Source organism: Aotus nancymaae, unplaced genomic scaffold (assembly GCF_030222135.1).
Source record: "Aotus nancymaae isolate 86718 unplaced genomic scaffold, 86718_ANA_hifiasm-v0.15.2.pri h1tg000028l, whole genome shotgun sequence".
NCBI lineage: Eukaryota > Metazoa > Chordata > Mammalia > Primates > Aotidae > Aotus > Aotus nancymaae.
The window spans coordinates 39785711-39807940 of record NW_026988441.1 but is presented as its reverse complement, the minus strand read 5'-3'; the positions used below and the strand labels follow the sequence as shown (position 1 = coordinate 39807940).

General features: G+C 48.4%; 1 protein-coding gene and 1 non-coding gene across 4 annotated transcripts in view; one reads left to right on the top strand and one right to left on the bottom strand.

The window, feature by feature from the left end:
* The window catches only part of CHAF1A (chromatin assembly factor 1 subunit A), a 40789-nt gene that overhangs the window by 5536 nt on the left and 13023 nt on the right, over nt 1-22230 (top strand). For 2 of the 3 annotated variants that reach the window (XM_064382064.1, XM_064382063.1), the window contains exons 3-11: nt 281-1143; nt 8911-8967; nt 13319-13548; nt 14082-14142; nt 14551-14619; nt 19057-19283; nt 19795-19963; nt 20065-20145; nt 21464-21556. In XM_064382064.1, coding sequence (XP_064238134.1) covers nt 281-1143; nt 8911-8967; nt 13319-13548; nt 14082-14142; nt 14551-14619; nt 19057-19283; nt 19795-19963; nt 20065-20145; nt 21464-21556 — 1850 coding nt within the window. The remainder of the gene's footprint in view (nt 1-280; nt 1144-8910; nt 8968-13318; nt 13549-14081; nt 14143-14550; nt 14620-19056; nt 19284-19794; nt 19964-20064; nt 20146-21463; nt 21557-22230) is intronic. The other variant, XM_064382065.1, reaches the window with a different exon arrangement.
* On the bottom strand, nt 16298-16404 carry LOC135276918 (U6 spliceosomal RNA). The gene has a single exon (XR_010344467.1). It is a non-coding gene; the product is annotated as a U6 spliceosomal RNA (small nuclear RNA).

The following is a 22230-nucleotide window of genomic DNA, read 5'->3' as shown; positions in this document are numbered from 1 at the left end:
TTTGAAACAGTCTCACTCTTTTGCCGAGGCTTCAGTGTGGTTGCACCATCATAGCTCACTGCAACCTCTACTCTACCATACTAGGCTCAAGCAATTCTCCTGACTTAGCCTCCCAAAGTGCTGAGATTATAGGTGTGAGTCACTGTGCCTGGCTCCAGATAGCCCCTTTTCAAACTTTGAAATTATCCCTACCATGTCCCAACAAGTAAATAATTTTGAAGCTCATGAGTGGTTATAACTCTCAACATTCTCTAAAGATGGCTTTCTGTCTTTGTTTCAGCCCGTCTGCCGTTTAAGCCGCTGAATCTTGTCCCAAAGGAGAAAGCCGATGACGTGTCCAACAATCGGGGTGCTTCTGTGCAAAGTAGAAGCCCCGATTTTGAGACCGAGACCTCTCTGGACACCTTGGAAAATGACTGTCATGTGGGTTCTGACATAGACTTGAGACCAAAACTTGTCAACGGGAAGGGTCCATTAGATAACTTTTTAAGAAATAGGATTGAAACTAGTATTGGCCAGAGCACAGTTATCATTGATTTGACAGAGGACTCGAATGAGCTGCCTGACAGTCTTGTGGAGCACAATAAACTAAATTCTGAAGCCTCTCCCTCCAGAGAGGCAGTAAATGGCGACAGAGAAGAAGCTGGGGATCAGCAGGGGTTGCCTAAGGCCATTCAGAATGACAAGTTGGCATTTCCTGGAGAGACCCTTTCAGACATTCCTTGCAAAACAGTGGAGGAGGGTGTTGGCTCTGGAGGCATGGGGAGGAGAGTTGACTCCCAGGAATGTTCGCCACAGAGCTGCCCGGAGCTGATGAGTGGCCCGAGAATGTGCTCCAGAAAGGAGCAGGACGATTGGAATGAAGCTGGGGGCATCCTGTTCAGAGGGAAGGTGCCCATGGTGGTGCTGCAGGACATCTTGGCTGTGAGACCCCCCCAAACTAAGTGTCCTCTGGCAGCACCCCAAGGCAAGAGCATGACCCCTGAGAGCGAGGTGCTGGAATCTTGCCTCGAAGAAGACTCTGTACTCAGCCATTCTTCCCTGAGCTCTCCATCTTCCACCAGCTCGCCCGAGGGGCCGCCTGCTCCCCCAAAGCAGCATAGCAGCACGAGTCCCTTCCCCACCTCCACACCCGTCCACAGAGTGAGTATCTCCCACGGAGTCCCCACACATCAGTGTTCACAGATCTCAGAGCGCTGTCAGTCCCCACTGGATCACCCAGATGGTTTGTGGCAGAGTGAACAGGGCTATGGGCTAGGTCTTGTGACCACTTGACACGAAGTTCTTCCCGGTATCAAAACTCAGAGTGTTCAGTTGTGCGTTCGTAGTGATGCACCTGGGACTTGATTCATCAACAGTACCTGCTGTCTTGTATGGATAACACCCTGCTGTTTAGCCTCCGTTGTTCACACCTAATCGGTGATAGCTTAGCTGTTTCAGGGAATTAGGATCTGAGCCCTCACTTCAGACTCCACGTCCAGCTTCCTCTGTGCCCCTCCTGTCCAAGCACAGAACTGTAGAGACCTCGGGGGTACGGAGGCACTGAGCACTGAAGTAGCAGTGAGATGGCAGGAAACATGACATGGGGACTTCTTTAGGGTCAGCCCCTGTCAGCACAGCCACCCATCTTACAAACAGCCTCACCTGGGGCTGGGCATGGTGGCTCACACCTGTCATCCCAGCACTTCCGGGAGGCTGAGGTGGGAAGATCGCTTGAAGATCACTTCAAAACCAACCTGGTTAACATAGACACTGTCTCTACAAAATAATTTTTATTTTTTTGAGACAGAGTCTCTCACCCAGGCTGGAGTGCAGTGGAGTGATCTCGGCTCACTGCAACCTCCACCTCCCAGGTTCAAGTGATTCTTCTGCCTCAGCCTCCCTAATAACTGGGATTGCAGGTGCATGCCACCATACCTGGCTAATTTTTGTATTGTTAGTAGAGACAGGGTTTCACCATCTTGACCAGGCTGGTCTTGAATTCCTGACCTCAAGTCATTTGCTTGTCTTGGCCTCCCAAAGTGCTGGAATTACAGGCATGAGCCACTGCGCCCAGCCCTGCAAAAACTTTTTTTAAAATTATTTGGGCGTGGTGGCACATGCCTGTAGTCCCAGCTACCTGGGGAAACTGAGGCAGGAGGATCACTTGAGGTCAGGAGTTGGAGGTTACATGAGCTGTGATCATACCACTGCACTCCAGCCTGGGTGACAGAGTGATACCCTGTCTGGAACAATTTTTAAGGAACCCATAAGGGTGACTTTTGCTTGGTCTGTCTCTGTCATTGGTTTTTGATTAGCATGATGGTGTCCTTAGGGTCTTATGGACCAAACTGATAAAATCAGTCATGAGTACCATGGTATGTTTAGCAATGTCTTTTTTTGTTTAAAATTTTTACTTTTTATCTTAAGTATGTAGAACCAGAAGAAACAGTGCTTTTTTGTGTTTTTGGTTTTGTAGCACTTCTGTTTGTTGTGTTGGGTATTTATATGAGAGTAGATCCTGAAATGGATCATTTAATCTCTACCTGTAAGCAGGTATGAGTAGACCACCTGGACCATAAACCACCAACCTAGTTTGCTTTTGGAATTTTGAACTCTAAGGAACCATTTGTCTTTCTTTATTTCTTTTAGATGACGTCTTGTTCTATCTCCCAGGCTGGAGCTGGAGTGCAGTGGAATAGTAATAGCCCACTGCAACCCCCACCTCCCGGGTTCAAGCAATTCTCCTGCCTCAGCCTCCCAAGTAGCTAGGATTAGAGGCGCCTGCTATTATACCCGGCTAATTTTCATATTTTCAGTAAAAATTAGGTTTCCCCATGATGGCCAAGCTGGTCTCAAACTCCTGACCTCAGGTGATCCACCTGCTTCGGCCTCCCAAAGTGCTGGAATTACAGGTATGAGCCACTGTGCTTCGCTGGGACCATTTATTTTTCTGAATGACTCTATTTCTTGTTTTTCACCTGAGAAGAGGCAAAAAAGAAAAAATGGCTCCCACTTTAGGTTCATGAAATGTTGATAAAAATGAAGCAAATCTTTTCTTCTTCTTTTTTTTATTTTTTTTTTTTGAGATGTGGTCTCACTGTTGGTCAGGCTGGAGTGCAGTGGCGTGATCTCGGCTCACTGCAACCTCTACCTCTTGGGCTCAAGCGATTCTCCTGCCTCACCCTCCCGAGTAGTTGGGATTCCAGGCTCCCACCACCACACCCAGCTAATTTTTGTATTTTTTCAGTAGAGATGGGTTTCACCATGTTGGCTAGGCTGGTCTGAAACTTCTAACCTCAAGTGATCTGCTTGCCTTGGCCTCCCAAAATGCTGGGATTACAGGTGTTAGCCACTGCACCTGGGCGTCTACTTTTTTTTTCTTTTTAAGACGGAGTTTCGTTCTTGCTGCCCAGGCTGGAGTGCAATGGCGCTGTCTTGGCTCACCACAACCTCCACCTCCTGGGTTCAAGTGATTCTCCTGTCTCAGTCTCCTGAGTAGCTGGGACTACAGGAATGCACCACCACGCCGGCTAATTTTGTATATTTTACTAGAGACGGGGTTTCTCCATGTTGGTTAGGCTGGTCTTGAACTCCTGACCTCAGGTGATCCGCCCACTTTGGCCTCTCAAAGTGCCGGGATTCCAGGTGTGAGCCACTGCACCCGGCCCCCTACCTTTTTTTATACGTGCAGGTTTGTTATATAGGTAAGCAGATTATTTTATCACTTAGGTGCTAAGCCTAGTACCCTCTTCTAAGTTGCTAAATGTGCCAGACTGGGATTTACACATTTCAACCTCTACCTAAGCCACCACTCAGTCTCCCAAAATCAGTGTTGAAGTATCTCCACTTTGGCCATCCTGTCATGTCCATTCAATCACTTGAATTTCTTCCAGGCTGCTGCCGCTTTGCAGAATGTTGTCCTGTGATGTGTTGGCAGCCATTTAGCAAGAGCAGGATATAAGCACATGTTTCTATTAATTTTGCTCTATCTTCCATAGCTCAGTCTGCAAGGTGGGAAGTCTCCTCGTTGGGCACCGTGGTGAAACAGTCCTGCCCACTTTCTAACACAACTGAGCACATGAACCCAGTGTGCGATATTTAGGAAACCCTGCATTTAGGATGCTAGATCTTGTTCTGAACACAGGCTGGAGGTTTTGGAATGCACTAGAAGGCAGTATTAGCCCAACTTTTCAAATAATTGACAAGTGGTGAAGGCTTTAGGCTGGCCCAGAGCCTATGGCAGAAATCGGCCACAACCATCCCCGGGGGCCTGTCATTCACTGAAGCTATGTGAAGTGAAGGGATGATGAGGAGGCCTCCCCTTGCTCTGCTCTGATGGCAGGGATCCCTGAGATCCCAGCTGGGAGAGGCTCCACCTCCAATCCCTACTTCCTCTCCGTGCCTTTGAGGAGTCCTGCATGTCTGGGTTGGTCTGCTTCCTAGTTGGTGCCTAACTCTTAACACCTTTCCGTGCCATGAGGTCTGCACCCCCTCAGTCCCCCACGCCCACAACCCCTGTTACTCTGGGGAATACGTTGTTTTCACACTTTCCCTCCCCACCAGCCCCTCTTTCCAGATTGCAGGGGGAGCTGGTGGGAAGCTTGCAGATTGTTTCACGTCGCCATGTGATCTGTGTGGTTGTCTCTGGGGTCTGTTCTTCCTTAAGTTGGTGCAGTGAAATCTGCATTGAGAGCTCCCGGGCATTTATTGCCACTGTACTTTGTTACCTGGCTTGCCTTCTATATTTTTTCTTTTTTAAAATAAAAATGGGAGTTTGTTCTGATACAGATCCAGCTGTCCCTTCACAGGGAGCTTCAGAGCAGGTTTTTGTTTGTTTCGGTTTTTGTTGTCATTTTAGTACTGTAGGATCTGGAGAATCTCTCACTTTGGAAAAACAGTGATTTAGAAAGACCTCTCTTTAGATACTACCAGAGTCCTTTGAATAGCTGAAGAGTTCCTTTATAGTATTAGCGTTTTCTACCATGTGGGAAAGAACCTTTTCTGAAGTTTGTTTGCAATCAGACTTGTAATTTAGCCTCTTCTGTTAGTGATGGAGATGATTAGTCTACAAATGATCATGTTGGTGCAGTTGTGTTTGTTACTGGAATCTTTGGCTTGCCTCTGTGCCCAGATTGCTGGAACTTCTTTTCATATACTTGAAATTACATTTGTAATAAATTGTCCATGTTTAAAAGAAATAATGGTCCAGGTGCACTGTCTCATGCCTGTAATCCCAGTGCTTTGGGAAGCCAAGGTGGGAGGATCACTTGAGCCTAGTAGTTGGAGACCAGCCTGACCAACAAGGTGAAACCCCATCTCTATTAAAAGTATAAAAATTAGCTGGGCATGGTGGTGCACACCTGTAGTCTCAGCTCCTCAGGAGGCTGAGGTGGGAGGATCACTTGAGCCAAGGAGGCAGACGTTGCAGTGAGTCATGATTGTACCCCTACACTCCAACCTAGGCAACAACCAGACACTCTGTCTCAAAAAAAAGGAAAGAAAGAATGGAAAGCTTGCAGCCCTTTGTTCTCCCAGGAGGTTGCAATGATCATATCATCATCTTGTATTTTTCTGTGTCCTGCTATCCAGACAGATCCCTAGGAAATACCCAGTATGGTTTTGTTTCTTTCTGTCCGACATACACTGTAAATATCTGGCTTTGTTACTCAGGGTGTCTTCAATGTTTTTTATACTGGGATGGGAAAATCGAGCCCTTTTTAACTGCTCTGTGATATCCCATGGTGTGGGTGTGCTGCAGGGTACAGATCTGTCTTAGTAGATACTCCTGTTTCTATGCTTGGCTTTCACAAAGTGATTGCTGCTTGCAGCTTCCTTCTACAAGTGGCTTTGGGCTGTTAGGAAAATGAGCTTTTGCTAGCTCAAGGCAATGTGTGCGTTCTTATTTTCCCAGCTTGTACTCTCTCATGTGCTTGGGCCAATTGGAGGTTTTATCTTTTACCCCCTGCCTTTGCTCCCCTGCTGTTAGGTTTTAGCCACTTATCTGCTCTGGACTTAGAAATTGGATACCCTTTAGTATAAAATCAGAGTCCATAGGCTCTGAGAGGATTATCGGGGAAAAGGTGTAGGAATTTTCATGCTCATACATTCTGAGCTCTGTCTCAACTCCTTGGGGTCGTCGCTTTCTGTGTTTCAGCTTCCTTCTGGGATCCTGGATCACGTTTTTGGCAATTAAGGGTGCTGTTTGGCTGGGCTCCAGCTGGGTAGAGTATGGTAGCCTTACATAGAATTTTAAGAGTGAGATCTAGAAACACTTGCGTCAAATTTTAAGAAGATAAAGTTCTGTCAGACCTCAAGGTTCATCTGAGGTTTTGGTAAAGCAAAACAGATACCAGTTGTAAATTAAGCAGTGATTTCTCTGTTGTGTTGTTGGGTATTACTGAGCAGCCTCCTGCCAGTCACATCAAGTCTATTATTCCTGGACTCACAGCAGAGGAGGCGGGCATTGTAAGAGGCAGGAGATTCTGCAGCTGAGCTTCAAGTGCGGGCAGGACCACAGAAATGAGTTCCCCACTGCCCCGAGACCACATTCCATATGCAGCCCCATGGAGCTGTGGCGGCTCCCACATTCTGCAGCTAAATCCCTCAGAGTCGGGGTGAGGCACACAGCCTTGGCAGCTAGAGTGAATGCTGGAGAGACACATGCTTTTTCTGCAGCATTTGGTGAGGCTGCCTCTGGCTAGCATTTCTGTTGCCACATTCTCAGTAAAGACTAAGCACCCTGGCCCCATCTCAGTGGTGAAGGAGCTTCCGCCAACACGGGCAGCCTTCTCACAACGGCTCGGCCCTTCCCTAAAGAAAGGTCTAGTCCAGAAAGGACTCAGTGGGACCCCAGTGGAAAGGCTGTCTTTTAGAGTTCACTCATCTAAAGCTTTTATTCTGTGAGAGGTCCTAGTCAGGCGTTCAGCTTTCCCAGATAAAGAAATCACTGTTAAATAATTTTGTTGACCTGTCAGACCATTGCCAGGAAAATGGGCTTTTGGTTTTTCTTTTTTTTTTTTACCCTTTGAGATGGAGTCTTGCTCTTGCTGTGTTGCCCAGGCACCCAGGCTGGAGTGCAGTGGCTCAATCTTGACTCACTGCAACCTCTACCTCCCGGGTTCAAGTGATTCTCCTGCCTCAGCTTCCCGAGCAGCTGGGATTACAGGCACATGCCACCACACCCAGCTAATTTTTTGTATTTTTAGTAAAGACGGGGCTTCACCCTATTAGCAAGGATGGTCTCCATCTCCTGACCTTGTGATCCACCCACCTCTGCCTCCCAAAGTGCTGGGATTACAGGCGTGAGCCACCACACCTGGCTGGGACTTTGCTTTCTCAATTCAACTTCAGCCTCACACTTTAAGTCTGCAGTGAACCCGGAGAACTATTTCTTCCCAGCCTTAAGCCTCTTTTCCATTGTTCTTCACTGTAATAGTTTGGTATTCCCTGCCACGGTGGGAGATGGCTTAGGCCAAAGTCCAGACTCCCTGTTCTTCTTCCGTCCCAGGACCATTTAGGTGGATGGTGAGGCACACCGTGGGTCCTGTTGGTAATTCCTAGTAGCCCAAGCTCAGTGTGAAGATAGATGATAGAGAATATTGTGCCCTAGAATATAGAGGTCCTAGACAACCCCAGCAAGTTTCCCTTTTGTCTTAAGCTTTCACTCCACGTTCTAAAAAGCAGAGTTGGCCGGGCGCGGTGGCTCACGCCTGTAATCCTAGCACTTTGGGAGGCCAAGGCAGGTGGATCACCTGAGGTCAGGAGTTCGAGACCAGCCTGGCCAACATGGCGAAACCCCATCTCTGCTAAAAATACAAAACGTAGCCAGGCATGTGGCTCGTGCCTGTAATCCCAGCTACTCTGGAGGGTGTGGAAGGAGAAGCACTTGAACTCGGGAGGTGGAGGTTGCAGTGAGCCGAGATTGTGCTACTGCACTCCAGCCTGTGCAACGGGAACGAGACTCCATCTCAAAAACAAGAATTAAAAATAAAAAAATATAAAAAGCAGAGTGGGGTTAGACAATGTAAATTAGTGGTTCACAGGAAACCAGCCTGGAGACATGTTTTACTTGATTAATTTAGTATCTATTTATTTATTTATTTTAAGACAGTCTGGCTACGTAGCCCAGGCTGGAGTGCAGTGGCGCCTCTCGGCTCACTGCAGCCTCCTCCTCCATGTTCAGGCAATTCTTCTGCCTCAGCCTCCTGAGTAGCCCGCCACCACGCCCAATTATTTGTATTTTTAGTAGAGACGGGGTTTTGCCATGTTGGCCAGTCTGGTCTCAAACTCCTGACCTCAGGTGATCTGCCTGACTCAGCCTCCTAAAGTGCTAAGATTGCATGCATGAGCCACCGCACCCAGCCTTGTCTGTTGCTTTTATTTCTGAGCTTGCCTTGTTTTTCTTGTGCATGGCCTGCTTCACTCATTTCTTTATCTGCCTCCACAGTCTCCCTCGTTATCTAATCCCAGATACACATGTGTGCACACTCATTGGAGTTTATGACTGTACCATGACATTTTGGTTCTGTTGGTGGAAAAACTGATCACCTGGAAAAGTTTCTCTTTTTTTTTTTTTTTTTTGAGATGGAGTTTCGCTCTTGTTACCCAGGCTGGAGTGCAATGGCGCGATCTCGGCTCACCGCAACCTCCGCCTCCTGGGTTCAGGCAATTCTCCTGCCTCAGCCTTCTGAGTAGCTGGGATTACAGGCACGCGCCACCATGCCCAGCTAATTTTTTTGTATTAGTAGAGACGGGGTTTCACCATGTTGACCAGGATGGTCTCAATCTCTTGACCTCGTGATCCACCCGCCTCGGCCTCCCAAAGTGCTGGGATTACAGGCTTGAGCCACCGTGCCCAGCCAAAAGTTTCTCTTTTTCTTGAAGCGATTGAAATAACTGGTGTTTAAAGATAAATGTCTTTCATTTCAGATAACTAAGAAATTCGTCAAAGGTTCTACAGAGAAGAACAAGCTCAGACTGCAAAGAGTAAGACATTTTCCCTGAAATAGAAAATTAACCTGCTGTGCTTTTTGCGTTAAATAGTAAGCAAAGCCCTTTGCAGTTCCTTTGGTCCCGTTTTTACTTTTCCCCAGCCTTCTCTGATCATCATTTTGATTCTTGCTTCATTTTATTTACCTAGGCTTGATGGTGCATGGATTGTGTCAGTTTTTGCTTTGCTGGGTCCTAAGATTTTGTGTGTGGCCTTTTCTAAGCTTTTATCAGTAGTACTACCACTCTCTTAATGGTTCCTCATCTCACTGTAGCTTAAAATTACCTTCCAGAAACCTCAGTCCCTTTCCCTGCAGTCCCAACTCTTTCATAGGGATTTAAGTTCACTTCTTCCTAAGTGCTGTAACATCTTAATAGCCCCTACACTTGATGGCTGATTATCCTTTAGGAACTCCCTGCTGAGTTTCTTATTCTGTGGGGAGCATCACCAGAGGCCTTTTTACTTACTGCTTAAAGATTAGAGAAGTTGAGCATCATGTTATACCAAAACAAACGAAAACTGCAGGGAAGGCCTCTGGGCATTGCCTATACTGCCAGCTCACAGGAGGGGCTTGGTGACCATCAGCTCTGTGTTCACTGGGCGTTTCTTGAGCTTCCTGACAGCCACACTCTATTTTTGTGGGTCAGATTTGGGGTTGATTTTTATATTATTACTGTTTTTGAGATAGAGTCTCCAGCCTGTTGCCCAGGCTGGAGTACAGTAGCGCAATCTTGGCTTATTGCAGCCTCCACCTCCAGGGTTCATGCAATTTTCCTGCCTTCGCCTCCCAAGTAGCTGGGATTACAGGTGTGCACCACCACACCTGGCTAATTTTTTTTTTTTTTTTTTTTTTTTGTGACAGGGTTTCACCATATTGGCCAGGCTGGTCTTGAACCCTTGACTTCAGGTGGTCCACCCACCTTGGCCTCCCAAAGTGCTGGGATTATAGGCGCGAGCCACCACACCCAGGCTGATTTTTATTTTTACAGTTATTCTCACTCTTTGGAAGGAGAACTCTTTTTTTTTTTTTTTGAACAGAGTTTCACTCTTGTTGCCCAGGCTGCAGTGCAGTGGCGCAATCTTGGCTCACCAGAACCTCCGCCTCCCGGTTTCAAGCAATTCTCCTGCCTCAGCCTCCAGTGTAACTGGGATCACAGGCATGCGCCACCATGCCTGGCTAATTTTATTTTTCAGTAGTGACGGGGTTTCTTCATTTTGGTCAGACTGGTCTTGAACTCCCAACCTGAAGTGATCTGCCCACCTCAGCCTCCCCAAAGTGCTGAGATTACAGGCGTGAGCCACCACCCCCGGCCAGAACGCGAACTCTTTTGAAGCTCATTGGCACCTCCGAGTCCCGCACACGTTGGAGGAGAAAATACCCAAGTGTGGCTGAAGAAATCTGATTGACCTGCAGTTTCTAGAAGCCTTCTATTTCCTGCTTAGGAACAGGGCGGGAGATTCTGCTCCACCCACAGCTATGTTGACAGTGTCCTTGTTCAGTCCAGACAGTCACCTTTGTCATCTGTGTTGTATGTCAGATGCAGTCACACAGGACGCTGGCAAGAAATTAAAATCGACATCTTTCAGACTGTGTCTCCCTGGCTTTTCTTAAGGCTACCAGAGATGTACTGGGACACATTTAGAGCATTTCCTTAGAGACAAAGGCAGATATTTTTAACCCAAACTGAAAGCTGAGCTGTCGGGCTCCAGACGTGGGAAGCCCGTATTGGATGAGAGATGGTCCTCATGCTGTGTTGGGATTGAGCACCTGTGGAGCCGGTCAGGTGATCATTTTGTTTTGTTTTTTTGAGATGGAGTCTTCCCTCCGTTGCCCAGGCTGGAGTGTAGTGGCAAGATCTCGACTCACTGCAACCTCCGCCGCCCAGGTTCAAGCGATTCTTCTGCCTCAGCCTCCCGAGTAGCTGGGATTACAGGCACACGCCACCATTCCTGACTAATTTTTGTATTTTCAGTAGAGACAGGGTTTCACCGTGTTGGCCAAGTTGGTCTCGAACTCCTGACCTCAAGTGATCCGCCTGCCTTGATCTCCCAAAGTGCCAGGATTACAGGCGTGAGCCACCACGCCCAGCTAGGCGTGTTTAACATTACACTTCAGATCACATAATGATTCAGTGTCCCAGGGCACTACCAAGTCTTTGGAATGAGGAACTTAGCAATGAAGTATTACTCCCTTAAAGAATTTGAGGCCAGGTGTGGTGGCTCACGCCTGTAATCCCAGCACTTTGGGAGGCCAAGGCGGGCAGATCAAGAAGAGGTCAGGAGTTCAAGACCAGCCTGACCAGTGTGGGAAAACCCTGTCTCTACTAAAAATACGAAAATTAGCTGGGCGTGCTGGCGTGCACCTGTAGTCTCAGCTACTCAGGAGGCTGAGGCAGGAGAATCACTTGAACTAGGGAGTTCTAGGTTGCAGTGAGCAAGGTGGCGCCATTGCACTCCTGCCAGGTGACAGAGCGAGACTCTGTCTCAAAACAGAAAAGACAGCAAAAAATCTGGGTTGGTTGTGATGGCTCATGCCTATATTCCTAGCACTTTGGGAGGCTGAGGTGGGCAGATTACTTGAGCGCAGGAGTTCAAGATCAGCCTCGGCAACATGGTGAGACTCTGTCTCTTCAAAAATTAGCCAGATGTGGTGATAGGTGCCTGTAGTCCCAGCTACTCAAGCGGCTAAGGCAGGAAGATTGATTTTTTGTTTGTTTGTTTGTTTGTTTGTTTTTTGAGATGGAGTCTTGCTCTGTTTCCCAGTTTGGGGTACGGTGGCACATCTGGGCTTACTGCAACCTCTGCTTCCCGAATTCAAGCAATTCTCCTGCCTCAGCCTCCCGAGCAGCTGAGACTACAGGCGCACAGCACCACGGCCAGCTAATTTTTTTGTATTTTTAGTAGAGATGGGGTTTTACCATATTTGCCAGTTGGTCTTGAGCTCCTGACCTTGTGATTTACCCGCCTCAGCCTCCCAGAGTGCTGGGATTACAGGCGTGAACCACTACACCCAGCCAGAAGATTGCTTTGAGCCCAGGACGGAGGTTTCAGTGAGCCAAGATAGTGCTGCTGCACTCCAGCCTTGGCACTAGAACGAGACCCCATCTCCAAATTAGTAAATGTTTTTGGAGTTTTTTTGTTTGTTTTTAGGCAGAGTCTCGCTCTGTTGCCCAGGCTGGAATGCCATGGCGTGATCTTGAACTGCCTTCCGCGTTCCAGTGATTCTTGTGCCTCAGCCTCCTGAGTAGCTGGAACTATAGGTGTACGTCACCACATCTGGCTAAATTTTTTGTATTTTTAGTAGAGATGGGGTTTTACCTGGTTGTCCAGGCTGTTTTCAAACTCCTGGCCTCAAGCAGTCTGTCTGCCTCAGCCCCCCAAAGTGTTGGGATTATAGGAGTGAGCTCCACTGCGCCGGCCAGATTGTGTTTTAAATGAATCTTACATTGAATTGCCCACAAGTACCGGGACACAGGGCTAATTATTAACATTTTTCTCATGATGGAGGGAAGCATAATGGATGATGAAAATCGCTTCTGTGGCCGGGTGCTATGGCTCATGCCTATAATCCCAACACTTTGGGAGGCTGAGGCAGAGGGATTGTTTGAGGCGAGATGTGCAAGACCAGTCTGAGCAACACAGCAAAACTCCATCTCTAGGAAAAATATAAAAATGCCTGTGTATAGTGGCATGTGCATTATTCCCTGCTACTCAGGAGGCTGAGGCAAGAGGATTGCTTGAGCCTGGGAGGTTGAAGCTGCAGCAAGCTGTGACTGCACCACTGTACTCCAGCCTGGGCAACAGAGTGGACTTCATCTCAAAAAAAATAAAATTACTTCTGTGTAAGGTTGTTGATTGGAGGCTCTTCCTGGAGCTGGTCTCTGAATTATTATTATTTTTTTTTAACTGAGTCTCACTTGGTTGCCCAGGCTGGAGTGCAATGGTGTGATCTCAGCTCACTGCACCCTAGGTCTCCTGGGTTCAAGTGATTCTCCTGCCTCAACCTCCTGAGTAGCTGGGAGTACAGGCACCCTCTACCATGCCTGGCTAATTTTTGTATTTTTAGTAGAGACGGGGTGTCACCATGTTGACCAGGCTGGTCTCGAACTCCTGACCTCGGGTGATCTACCCACCTTGACCTCCCAAAGTGCTGGAATTACAGGCATGTGCCACTGCACCTGGCCTTGGTCCCCAAATTCTGTCCCTCTCATGTAGGCCCAGCTGTCCTCCATGCTCTGATCAGAGCTTCCTCCTGGGAGCTGGAGAGAGGGGCACTTGACACTGTCTTGAGCTCCCTCCTGGGGGCTGGCAAGAAGACCACCTGTCACCTGCCACACTGTCTTTTAGGATCAGGAGCGCCTGGGCAAACAGCTCAAGTTACGTGCAGAAAGAGAAGAAAAGGAGAAGCTGAAAGAGGAGGCCAAGCGGGCCAAGGAAGAGGCCAAGAAGAAGAAGGAGGAAGAGAAGGAGCTGAAGGAAAAGGAGAGGCGGGAGAAACGGGAGAAGGATGAGAAGGAGAAGGCGGAGAAGCAGCGGCTCAAGGAGGAGCGGCGCAAGGAGAGGCAGGAAGCCCTGGAGTGAGTGCCCTCAGCCATGCTGGGCCTACCTCCCTGCTGTTGGATTCCAGTTCTGGCTGCTGTGATAGGCCTTTGGCGTTTCACAGGCAGATTGGGGCTCCCATCAATTCCTTCCTGTTTCTCCTGTGTGAGCTGCACGTGCAGCCCTGACGTGGGAGTGGTGGAAAGCAGCTCCCTGCTCTTTTGTGCTCCCCCATGTCCACTCACCCTGGGCCCCTTGTCTCTGCCTGTGACTGTCTTTCCAGTTCCCAACGAACTGAGGCATTTGCATCGCAGGAATGTGGGTTTTGCTTGTGGTAATTATGCATCGGCTAAGTCTTTTATATATATATATATTCTAGTCACAGGAAGAATTTTATTGTCTATTTTCCATTTTTATTGCGAAGGCCTACGTAATAGTTTTATAGTAACGTGAAAATAACATATCCGTTACTGTAAAATTAAATACTTGCCATATACTAATAGTTGCGTGCTGTGGTCCCTTCCAGAACCATAGCAAAGAGTCGGCTGAAATGTCATTTACTGTCTCACAGGGCTAAACTTGAGGAGAAAAGGAAAAAGGAAGAAGAGAAACGGTTAAGAGAAGAGGAGAAGGTAGCGTGTTTCCTTCAGAACTTCCCCATCCCAGCCCATTGAAGAAGCAGATGCACAAGGTGGAATTCTAGCCACAGCCGTCGCCTAATGTCCTCTTGGTTTGAGGAAACCAAACGGCGCCCACAGGAGGGACGAATCTGTCTAGATGCATCCTTTTGCTTCTTCCCAGTGCTGGCCTGTCGCATGCCTACTGGCCCCATACTCTGGCACTTCCGCAAGGGCAACTCAGACATTTTGAGATTGGCTGGCGTGGTTGTGGGTCCGTGGGTTTTGAGAGCTAAAAAAATCACAGTAGAGCCTTCGAGTTAACATGCTTGAGTATTGGTGCTGGAGGTACATTTGCATGTTTTGAAGCGCGCACCGTCTCTCTTCCTCCCTTCTTTCTGATCGCCTTCTCTTTCATCACAGCGTATTAAAGCGGAGAAAGCCGAAATCACCAGGTTCTTCCAGAAACCAAAGACTCCACAGGCCCCCAAGGTGAGCAGCCAGCTGCCTTTGCTTTCGAGTTTCAGCTCTTTTCCTCTCTGAAAGTGAAAGGGTCTGTCACCAGCCAGCTTCTCTGATTATGAGGCACGGAGCCTCCGGTGAGCCAGGGAAGTTCTGTTTCTGGTAAACTCTTAAGGCTCAATATTTTGTCTTCGCTTTGACCCAAAAAGGTAAAAAGTGGCATGTCTGATTAAAAAGTGCTGTTTTCAGAGGCTGCTTCATGAGTAATTTTGTGTTAGGCGTTAAGAGAAGTTAGCCATGTTTTTACCCTTGGGAAACTTAGGCTTGAGGGGCAAGCTTAGCTGCAAAACAACAGTAGAATTCACAAAGATTTACTTTCCCTGCCTGGTGTTGGTCACCTGACAGCTCAGACCTTCTGAGCCACCATCTGTGTATGGAAACTGCAGCCCTCTTTCCCTTTTACCCAGAGGGAGCCCATCTCCAATGTTAGCGGGCCTTCAGTGCCTTTCCCTGCTCCACTCACTGTCTGTTCATACACATGTATACTTAGCTGTCTTGGGTATGTGTCATGTTGCCATATTTAGATGTATTTCATTCTTTTTAATGTATCTATCTGCCCTTTTATTTATTTATTTATTTTTGAGACTGGGTCACACACTGTCACTTAGGCTGGAGTGCAGTGTCACAGTCACAGCTCACTACAGTCTTGACCTCTCAGGCTCAGGTGATCCTCCCACCTCAGCCTTCCGAGTAGCTGGGACTGCAGGCATATGCCACCACACCTGGCTAATTTTTTTTTTTTTTTTGAGACAGAGTCTCACTCTGTCGCCCAAGCTGGAATGCAGTGGTGCAGTCTTGGCTCCCTGCTACCTCTGTCTCCTGGGTTCAGGTCAATCTCCTGCCTCAGCCTCCTGAGTAGCTGGAATTAGAGGTGCACAGCACCACACCCAGCTAATTTTTGTATTTTTAGAAGGACAGGGTTTTACTATGTTGGCCAGTCTGGTCTCAAACTCCTGACCTCAAGTGATCCACCCACCTCAGCCTCCCAAAGTGCTGGGATTACGGGCGTGAGCCACTGCACCCGGCCTAATTTTTAAAATTTTTTGTACAGACGGGATTTTGCTATGTTGCCCAGACTGGTCTTGACCTTCTGGCCTCAAAAGCTTCTCCTAGCCTTGGCCTCTCAAAGTGCTTGGATTACAGGCGTGAGCCCCTGCTCCTGGCCTCTCCTTTTATTTGTATCTCAAAATATTTCACAACAATTGCATATCACGAAGGTGCACAACATGACATTGTTGTATCTACACATTCCGTAGTGACAAACACAGACCCACGTCATTTCTTTTTTATTTTATTTTATTATATTTTATTTATTTATTTTATTTTTATTTTTATTTTTATTTTTTTGAGACGGAGTTTCGCTCTTGTTACCCAGGCTGGAGTGCAATGGCGCGATCTCAGCTCACTGCAACCTCCGCCTCCTGGGTTCAAGCAATTATCCTGCCTCAGCCTCCCGAGTAGCTGGGACTACAGGCGCATGCCACCATGCCCAGCTAATTTTGTATTTTTTAGTAGATACGGGGTTTTACCTTGTTAACCAGGATGGTCTCAATGTCTTGACCTCGTGATCCACCTGCCTCGGCCTCCCAAAGTGCTGAGATTATAGGTGTGAGCCACCGTGCCCGGCCTTATTTTATTTTATTTTTTTAAAAATATGGACCGCTTCATGAATTTTTGTGTCATCCTTGTGCAGGGGCCATGGTAATCTTCTCTGTATTGTTCCAATTTTAGTATATGTGCTGCTGAAGCGAGCACTGTTTTTTGTTTTTTTGAGACGGAGTTTTGCTCTTACTGCCCAGGCTGGAGTGCAGTGGCATGATCTCAGCTTACCACAACCTCTACCTCCCAGTTTGAAGTGGTTCTCCTGCCTCGGCCTCCCGGGTAGCTGCAATTACAGGCATGTGCCACCACACCCAGCTAATTTTGTCTTTTTAGTAGAGACAGGGTTTCCCCATGTTGATCAGGCTGGTCTCGAACTCCCAACCACAGATGATTTGCCTGCCTCTGCCTCCCAAAGTGTTGGGATTACAGGCGTGAGCCACCGTGCCCGACCATGTCGTTTATTTTCACTGTTGCATAGTACTTAATAATGCAATGGTACCATGGTTTTTCTCTCTCTCTTTTTTTAAAAATTTTATTTATTCATTTGTTTATTTTTATTTTTATTTTTATTTTTTTTTGAGACGGAGTTTTGCTCTTGTTACCCAGGCTGGAGTGCAATGGCACGATCGAGGCTCACTGCAACCTCCGCCTCCTGGGTTCAGGCAATTGTTCTGCCTCAGCCTCCTGAGTAGCTGGGATTACAGGCACGTGCCACCATGCCCAGCTAATTTTTTGTATTTTTAGTAGAGACGGGGTTTCACCATGTTGACCAGGATGGTCTCGATCTCTTGACCTCGTGATCCACCTGCCTCGGCCTCCCAAAGTGCTGGGATTACAGGCGTGAGCCACTGCGCCCAGCCCATTTGTTTACTTTTTTAAGATGGAATCTTGCTCTGTCACCCAGGTTGGAATGCCGTGACTCGATCTTAGCTCACTGCAATCTCCATCTCCTGGGTTTGAGCAATTCTCCTGCCTTGGCCTTCTGAGTAGCTAGGATTACAGGCACCCGCCACCATGTCTCACTAATTTTTTTTATTTTTAGTAGACACAGGGTTTCACCATATTGACCAGGCTGATCTCGAACTCCTGGCGTGAGGTGATGTGCTCACCTCAGCCTCCCAATTTTATTAGTAGTAGAGATGGGGTCTAACTGTGTTGCCAGGGCTGGTCTCAACCTCCTGGCCTCAGCAGTTCTCTCACCTTGGCCACCCACTGTGCTAGGCTTACAGGCGTGAGCCACAGAGCCTGCCGCTATCTCAGCTTCTCTGACCCTCAGTGGCACAGTAGGGGTTCCTGTGTATGCTTCTCTGCACACATACCTTCCTCCGGGACAGCCTACTAAGCATGAGTTCGCCTCTAGGACAGAACAGCACATTGCTGAAACATCATTAGCCATGGCCAGAGTGCCCACCAGACGGGAAAAACTCAGATGTACATTCCTGGCAATGCCTGAAAATGTCTCTTCCTGATTCTGTGATATTAATGGATGGAATGAATTTTAACTTTGCCAGCCTGATGGATTAAAAAAAAACTGATATTCTTGTTTTACTTTCTATTTTTACTTGACTCTTGGTGTAGTTAAGTATTTTTTTGTGTTGGTTTCCCATTTTAGTTCTATGACTTGCCAATTTCTATTTTTTACCTTTTTTTTTTTTTTTTTTACAGAATTGACGTTTTCTTTTGGCATGATCTGTAATAAGAGTTTTTTTTACAGTCTGGTATTTAATCTTCTGATATTTCGTCTCAGTCTACTACCTCTTTGTTTACATAGTCTTTTGTTATACAGAAATTTCTCCTTTTGGCCTTGTGCAGTGGCTCACGACTGCAATCCCAGTACTTGGGGAGGCCAAGGCAAGTGGATCACCTGAAGTCAGGAGTTCAAGACCAGGCTGGCCCACATGGTGAAATCTTGTCTCTAGTAAAAATACAGAAATTAGCTGAGCGTGGTGGTGGGCACCTATAATCCCAGCTACTCATGAGACTGAGGCAGGAGAATCCCTTGAATCCAGGAGGAGCGGGTTGCAGTGAGCCAAGATCGCACCAGTGCACTCTAGGCTGTGTGATAAAGCGAGATTCCATCTCAAAAAAAGAGCAGTTGGAGACCAGCCTGGGTGACACGGTAAGACCCTGTCTCTAAATTATTTTTTTTTCTTTTGAGATGGAGTCTCACTCTGTCGCCCAGGCTGGGTTGCAGTGGCACAATGTCAGCTCAGTGCACCCTCCACCTCCTGGGTTCAAGTGATTCTTCTGCCTCAGCCTCCCTATTAGTGGGACTACAGGTTCCCGCCACCACCCCTTGCTAATTTTTTTATTTTTTGTAGAGACAGGGTTTCACCATGTTGTCCAGGCTGGTCGTGAACTCCTGACCTTAGGTGATCCACTGTCTTTGGCCTCCCAGAGTGCTGGGATTATAGACCTGAGCTACTGTGCTGGCCTTTTTTTTTTTTTTTTTAAGCAAGGTTTGTTGAGATATAATTTACATGCAATAAAACACATCCTTTTCAGGACTTTCATATTGACAAATTACAGGGCCAGCTAACCATAATGAAGATACACACTATTTCCATCACCCAAAACAGCTCCCTTGTAGTCTGTCTCCACATCCCGTCCCTTGAGACTCCCAATCTGACCTCCATCCTGTAGCTCTGGAAACTCGGCTCTGTGGACCTACGTAGCCCCTGGGCTTTTGAGTCTGTGCTTTGCCCTTAGCCTGGGTGAATCCCGCCAGCACCCTGCTGTGTGTGTCCATGGTGCCTCCTTTCTCACATTGCTTGAAGACCCCACTGGGTCTCTTCTTTATTTCAGACCCTTGCTGGCTCCTGTGGAAAGTTTGCCCCCTTTGAAATTAAAGAGCACATGGTCCTGGCCCCTCAGTGTCGAACTGCTTTCGACCCAGACCTCTGCAGTCAGCTCGACCAGCTCCTTCAGCAGCAGAATGGCGAATTATCCTTCTTGAAAGACCTCAAGGGCCGGCAGCCTCTGAGGTCCGGACCCACCCAGGTTTCCACCCAGAATGCAGACATTTTCAACAGGTCAGAGCCCAAGGAGGTTGGCCTTCGCCCACTAGTGATGCTGGAGGGCAGCTGCCCAAACCCCGGGGTCCCCAAGGCAGGAGCTCTGGGGCCTTCTGCTGCTCGCCTTCTGCTGGCTCAGGCGTCTCTCCACCTGGCCTTCCTGTGAGCCCCTGAAGTTTTCCTCTTGCTGTCTCCCCAGCCCCTCCTGGAGGAATCTTATTTCCCTGCTGGGCTCCAGTGAAGGACACCCCCTGCTCTTGCACATTTCCCGGCTCCATTGAACTCCCCTTGCTAAAAATGCTCTGGGGCTGAACCTGGGCAGCCTTCCTCCCTCCTCCTGCAGGCTGCACCCTCCTCCCTCTGTCCCTTGAGTCCACATTCCTGGGCTTTCTCTGGGGACAGGTAGTGCTGGTTTTTACGATCTCCCAACTTTCTAGAATTGTCAGGCCACCTTCACTGGGAGGTCCCTGGGAGGTGTGGGAGTGAATCTAGGGCAGCACGATCCTGAGCCCAGAGTTTTCCTTCTTAGTGATGTTGTGATCGTGGAGCCTGGGAAGGGCGACGGTGTTCCCGAGAGGAAGAAGTTCGGCAGGATGAAGCTCCTGCAGTTCTGCGAGAACCACCGGCCAGCCTACTGGGGGACCTGGAACAAGAAGACAGTGCTCATCCGTGCCCGAGACCCCTGGGCCCAGGACACGGTGAGCAGGCCCGAGCTGGCCTCCGTCCCTGAACCTCCTCTCTGTGCCCCTTCCCTCCAGCCCCTAAGGCAGTCGTGAGTCCCGTGTGTTTCTTTTCTCAGAAGCTCCTTGACTATGAAGTGGACAGCGATGAGGAGTGGGAAGAAGAGGAGCCCGGGGAGTCCCTGTCCCACAGTGAAGGGGTAAGGACACACCCCAGCTGTGTTTACTCACGGACAGCTTTTGTTTGGCCTGCTGTGTGGTCTGAAACCCAAATCTCCCTTAACATCCACACTTCCAGCTTCGCTCGAGAAATCTCACCTGGCGACACTCACCTGCATGGCTGCCCTGGGTAGGATCCCGATCGCATCTGTACCATGGCCCTGCAGCTCCATCTCACCTCCTGCCAGCCTGTTAACTCACCATTTCCACCTGATAGCCCAGCTGCTGTGACTTGGTGGCTTTCTGCTGATTGTTCACAGTGTCTGTCAGAAGGCCATGCCAAACAGATGTTCACAGCTTTACATTTTTTTGTTTAAGACAGAGTCTTGCTATATCACCCAGGCTGGAGTGCAGTGGCGCGATCTTAGTTCACTGCAACCTCTGCCTTCCGGGTTCAAGTGATTCTCCTGCCCCAGCCTCTCTAGGAGCTGGGATTACAGGTTCCCAACTAAAATTTGTATTTTTAGTAGAGATGGAGTTTCACCATGTTGGCGAAGCTGGTGTTGAACCCCTGAGCTCAAGTGATCCACCTACCTTGGCCTCCCAAAGTGCTGAGATTAGAAGCGTGAGCCACCGTGCCTGGCCTATTTTATGGTTTTTATTTTTATTTTTATTTATTTATTTCTTAATTTTTTTTTTAGACGGAGTTTTGCTCTTGTTACCCAGGCTGGAGTGCAATGGCGCGATCTCGGCTCACCGCAACCTCCGCCTCCTGGGTTCAGGCAATTCTCCTGCCTCAGCCTCCTGAGTAGCTGGGATTACAGCCATGTGCCACCATGCCCAGCTATTTTTTTGTATTTTTAGTAGAGACGGGGTTTCACCATGTTGACCAGGATGGTCTCGATCTCTTGACCTCGTGATCCACCCGCCTCTGCCTCCCAAAGTGCTGAGATTACAGGCATGAGCCACCGTGCCTGGCCCTATTTTATGTTTTGTTTTTTTTTTTTTTTGAGACGGAGTTTCGCTCTTGTTACCCAGGCTAGAGTGCAATGGCGCGATCTCGGCTCACCGCAACCTCCGCCTCCTGGGTTCAGGCAATTCTCCTGCCTCAGCCTCCTGAGTAGCTGGGATTACAGGCACACGCCACCATGCCCAGCTAATTTTTTGTATTAGTAGAGACGGGGTTTCACCATGTTGACCAGGATGGTCTCGATCTCTTGACCTCGTGATCCACCTGCCTCGGCCTCCCAAAGTGCTGGGATTACAGGCTTGAGCCACCGCACCCGGCCTATTTTATGTTTTTAATAAGACACACGATCTACTTTTCTATCTGATGAACTCTTCTGTTCTCCTTTTGAGGATGATGATGATGACGTGGGAGAGGATGAAGATGAGGACGATGGTTTCTTTGTGCCCCATGGGTACCTGTCTGAGGATGAAGGTGTGACAGAGGTGAGGGAGTGAAAGGGAGGTCACTGGCTCAGAAAAAGCTCATTCACAGACTGGTGGTCGGTGACGTGACCTGGGAGGGTGACGGGAGTCCCCACCAAGCCATGTGTTCCCGGCATGCAAGCTCACTTGTCGGAATGGCTGGGCCTGAACTTAGCATCACCTGGGAGGGTGGCAGACATAAGAGGAAATTGCAAGTGAGCAGACACTCTGGTGAGGGAGCATGGCCGTGGCATGTGGGTTAGAAGGCTGGAAACCACTCTATCGGACGTACAGTCAGCATGCACCAAGATGTGTGCATAATTAAATGTTGAGTTTGATGACTTACAACAGTCAAGTGATGTGTGTAACCACAGCCCAAAATAAAGCATAGAACTTCCTCATCTCTCCAGAAGGTTCCCCACGTCTCTGTAGGCTAACCTGCCTGCCACGCCTTTCTAGATTCCGTAAGGTTGTAGAACTTTCAAGCAAGTTGTTTTTGGGGCTCTGAAGGCCTGTCGTTTGGGAAGCGGGGATTTGATGTGACTGTCTCAGGGTTGGACTTGAGGAGTCTCCATTCCTTGTGCATATCTGACCACCGAGGCCTGAAATGTCTGTCAGAGAGTGGTCTCAGGCCCTGCGTGTGTCTGCCAGATGCCTGGGCCGTGCTGCAGACACTCAACCCTGTTAAACGGCTT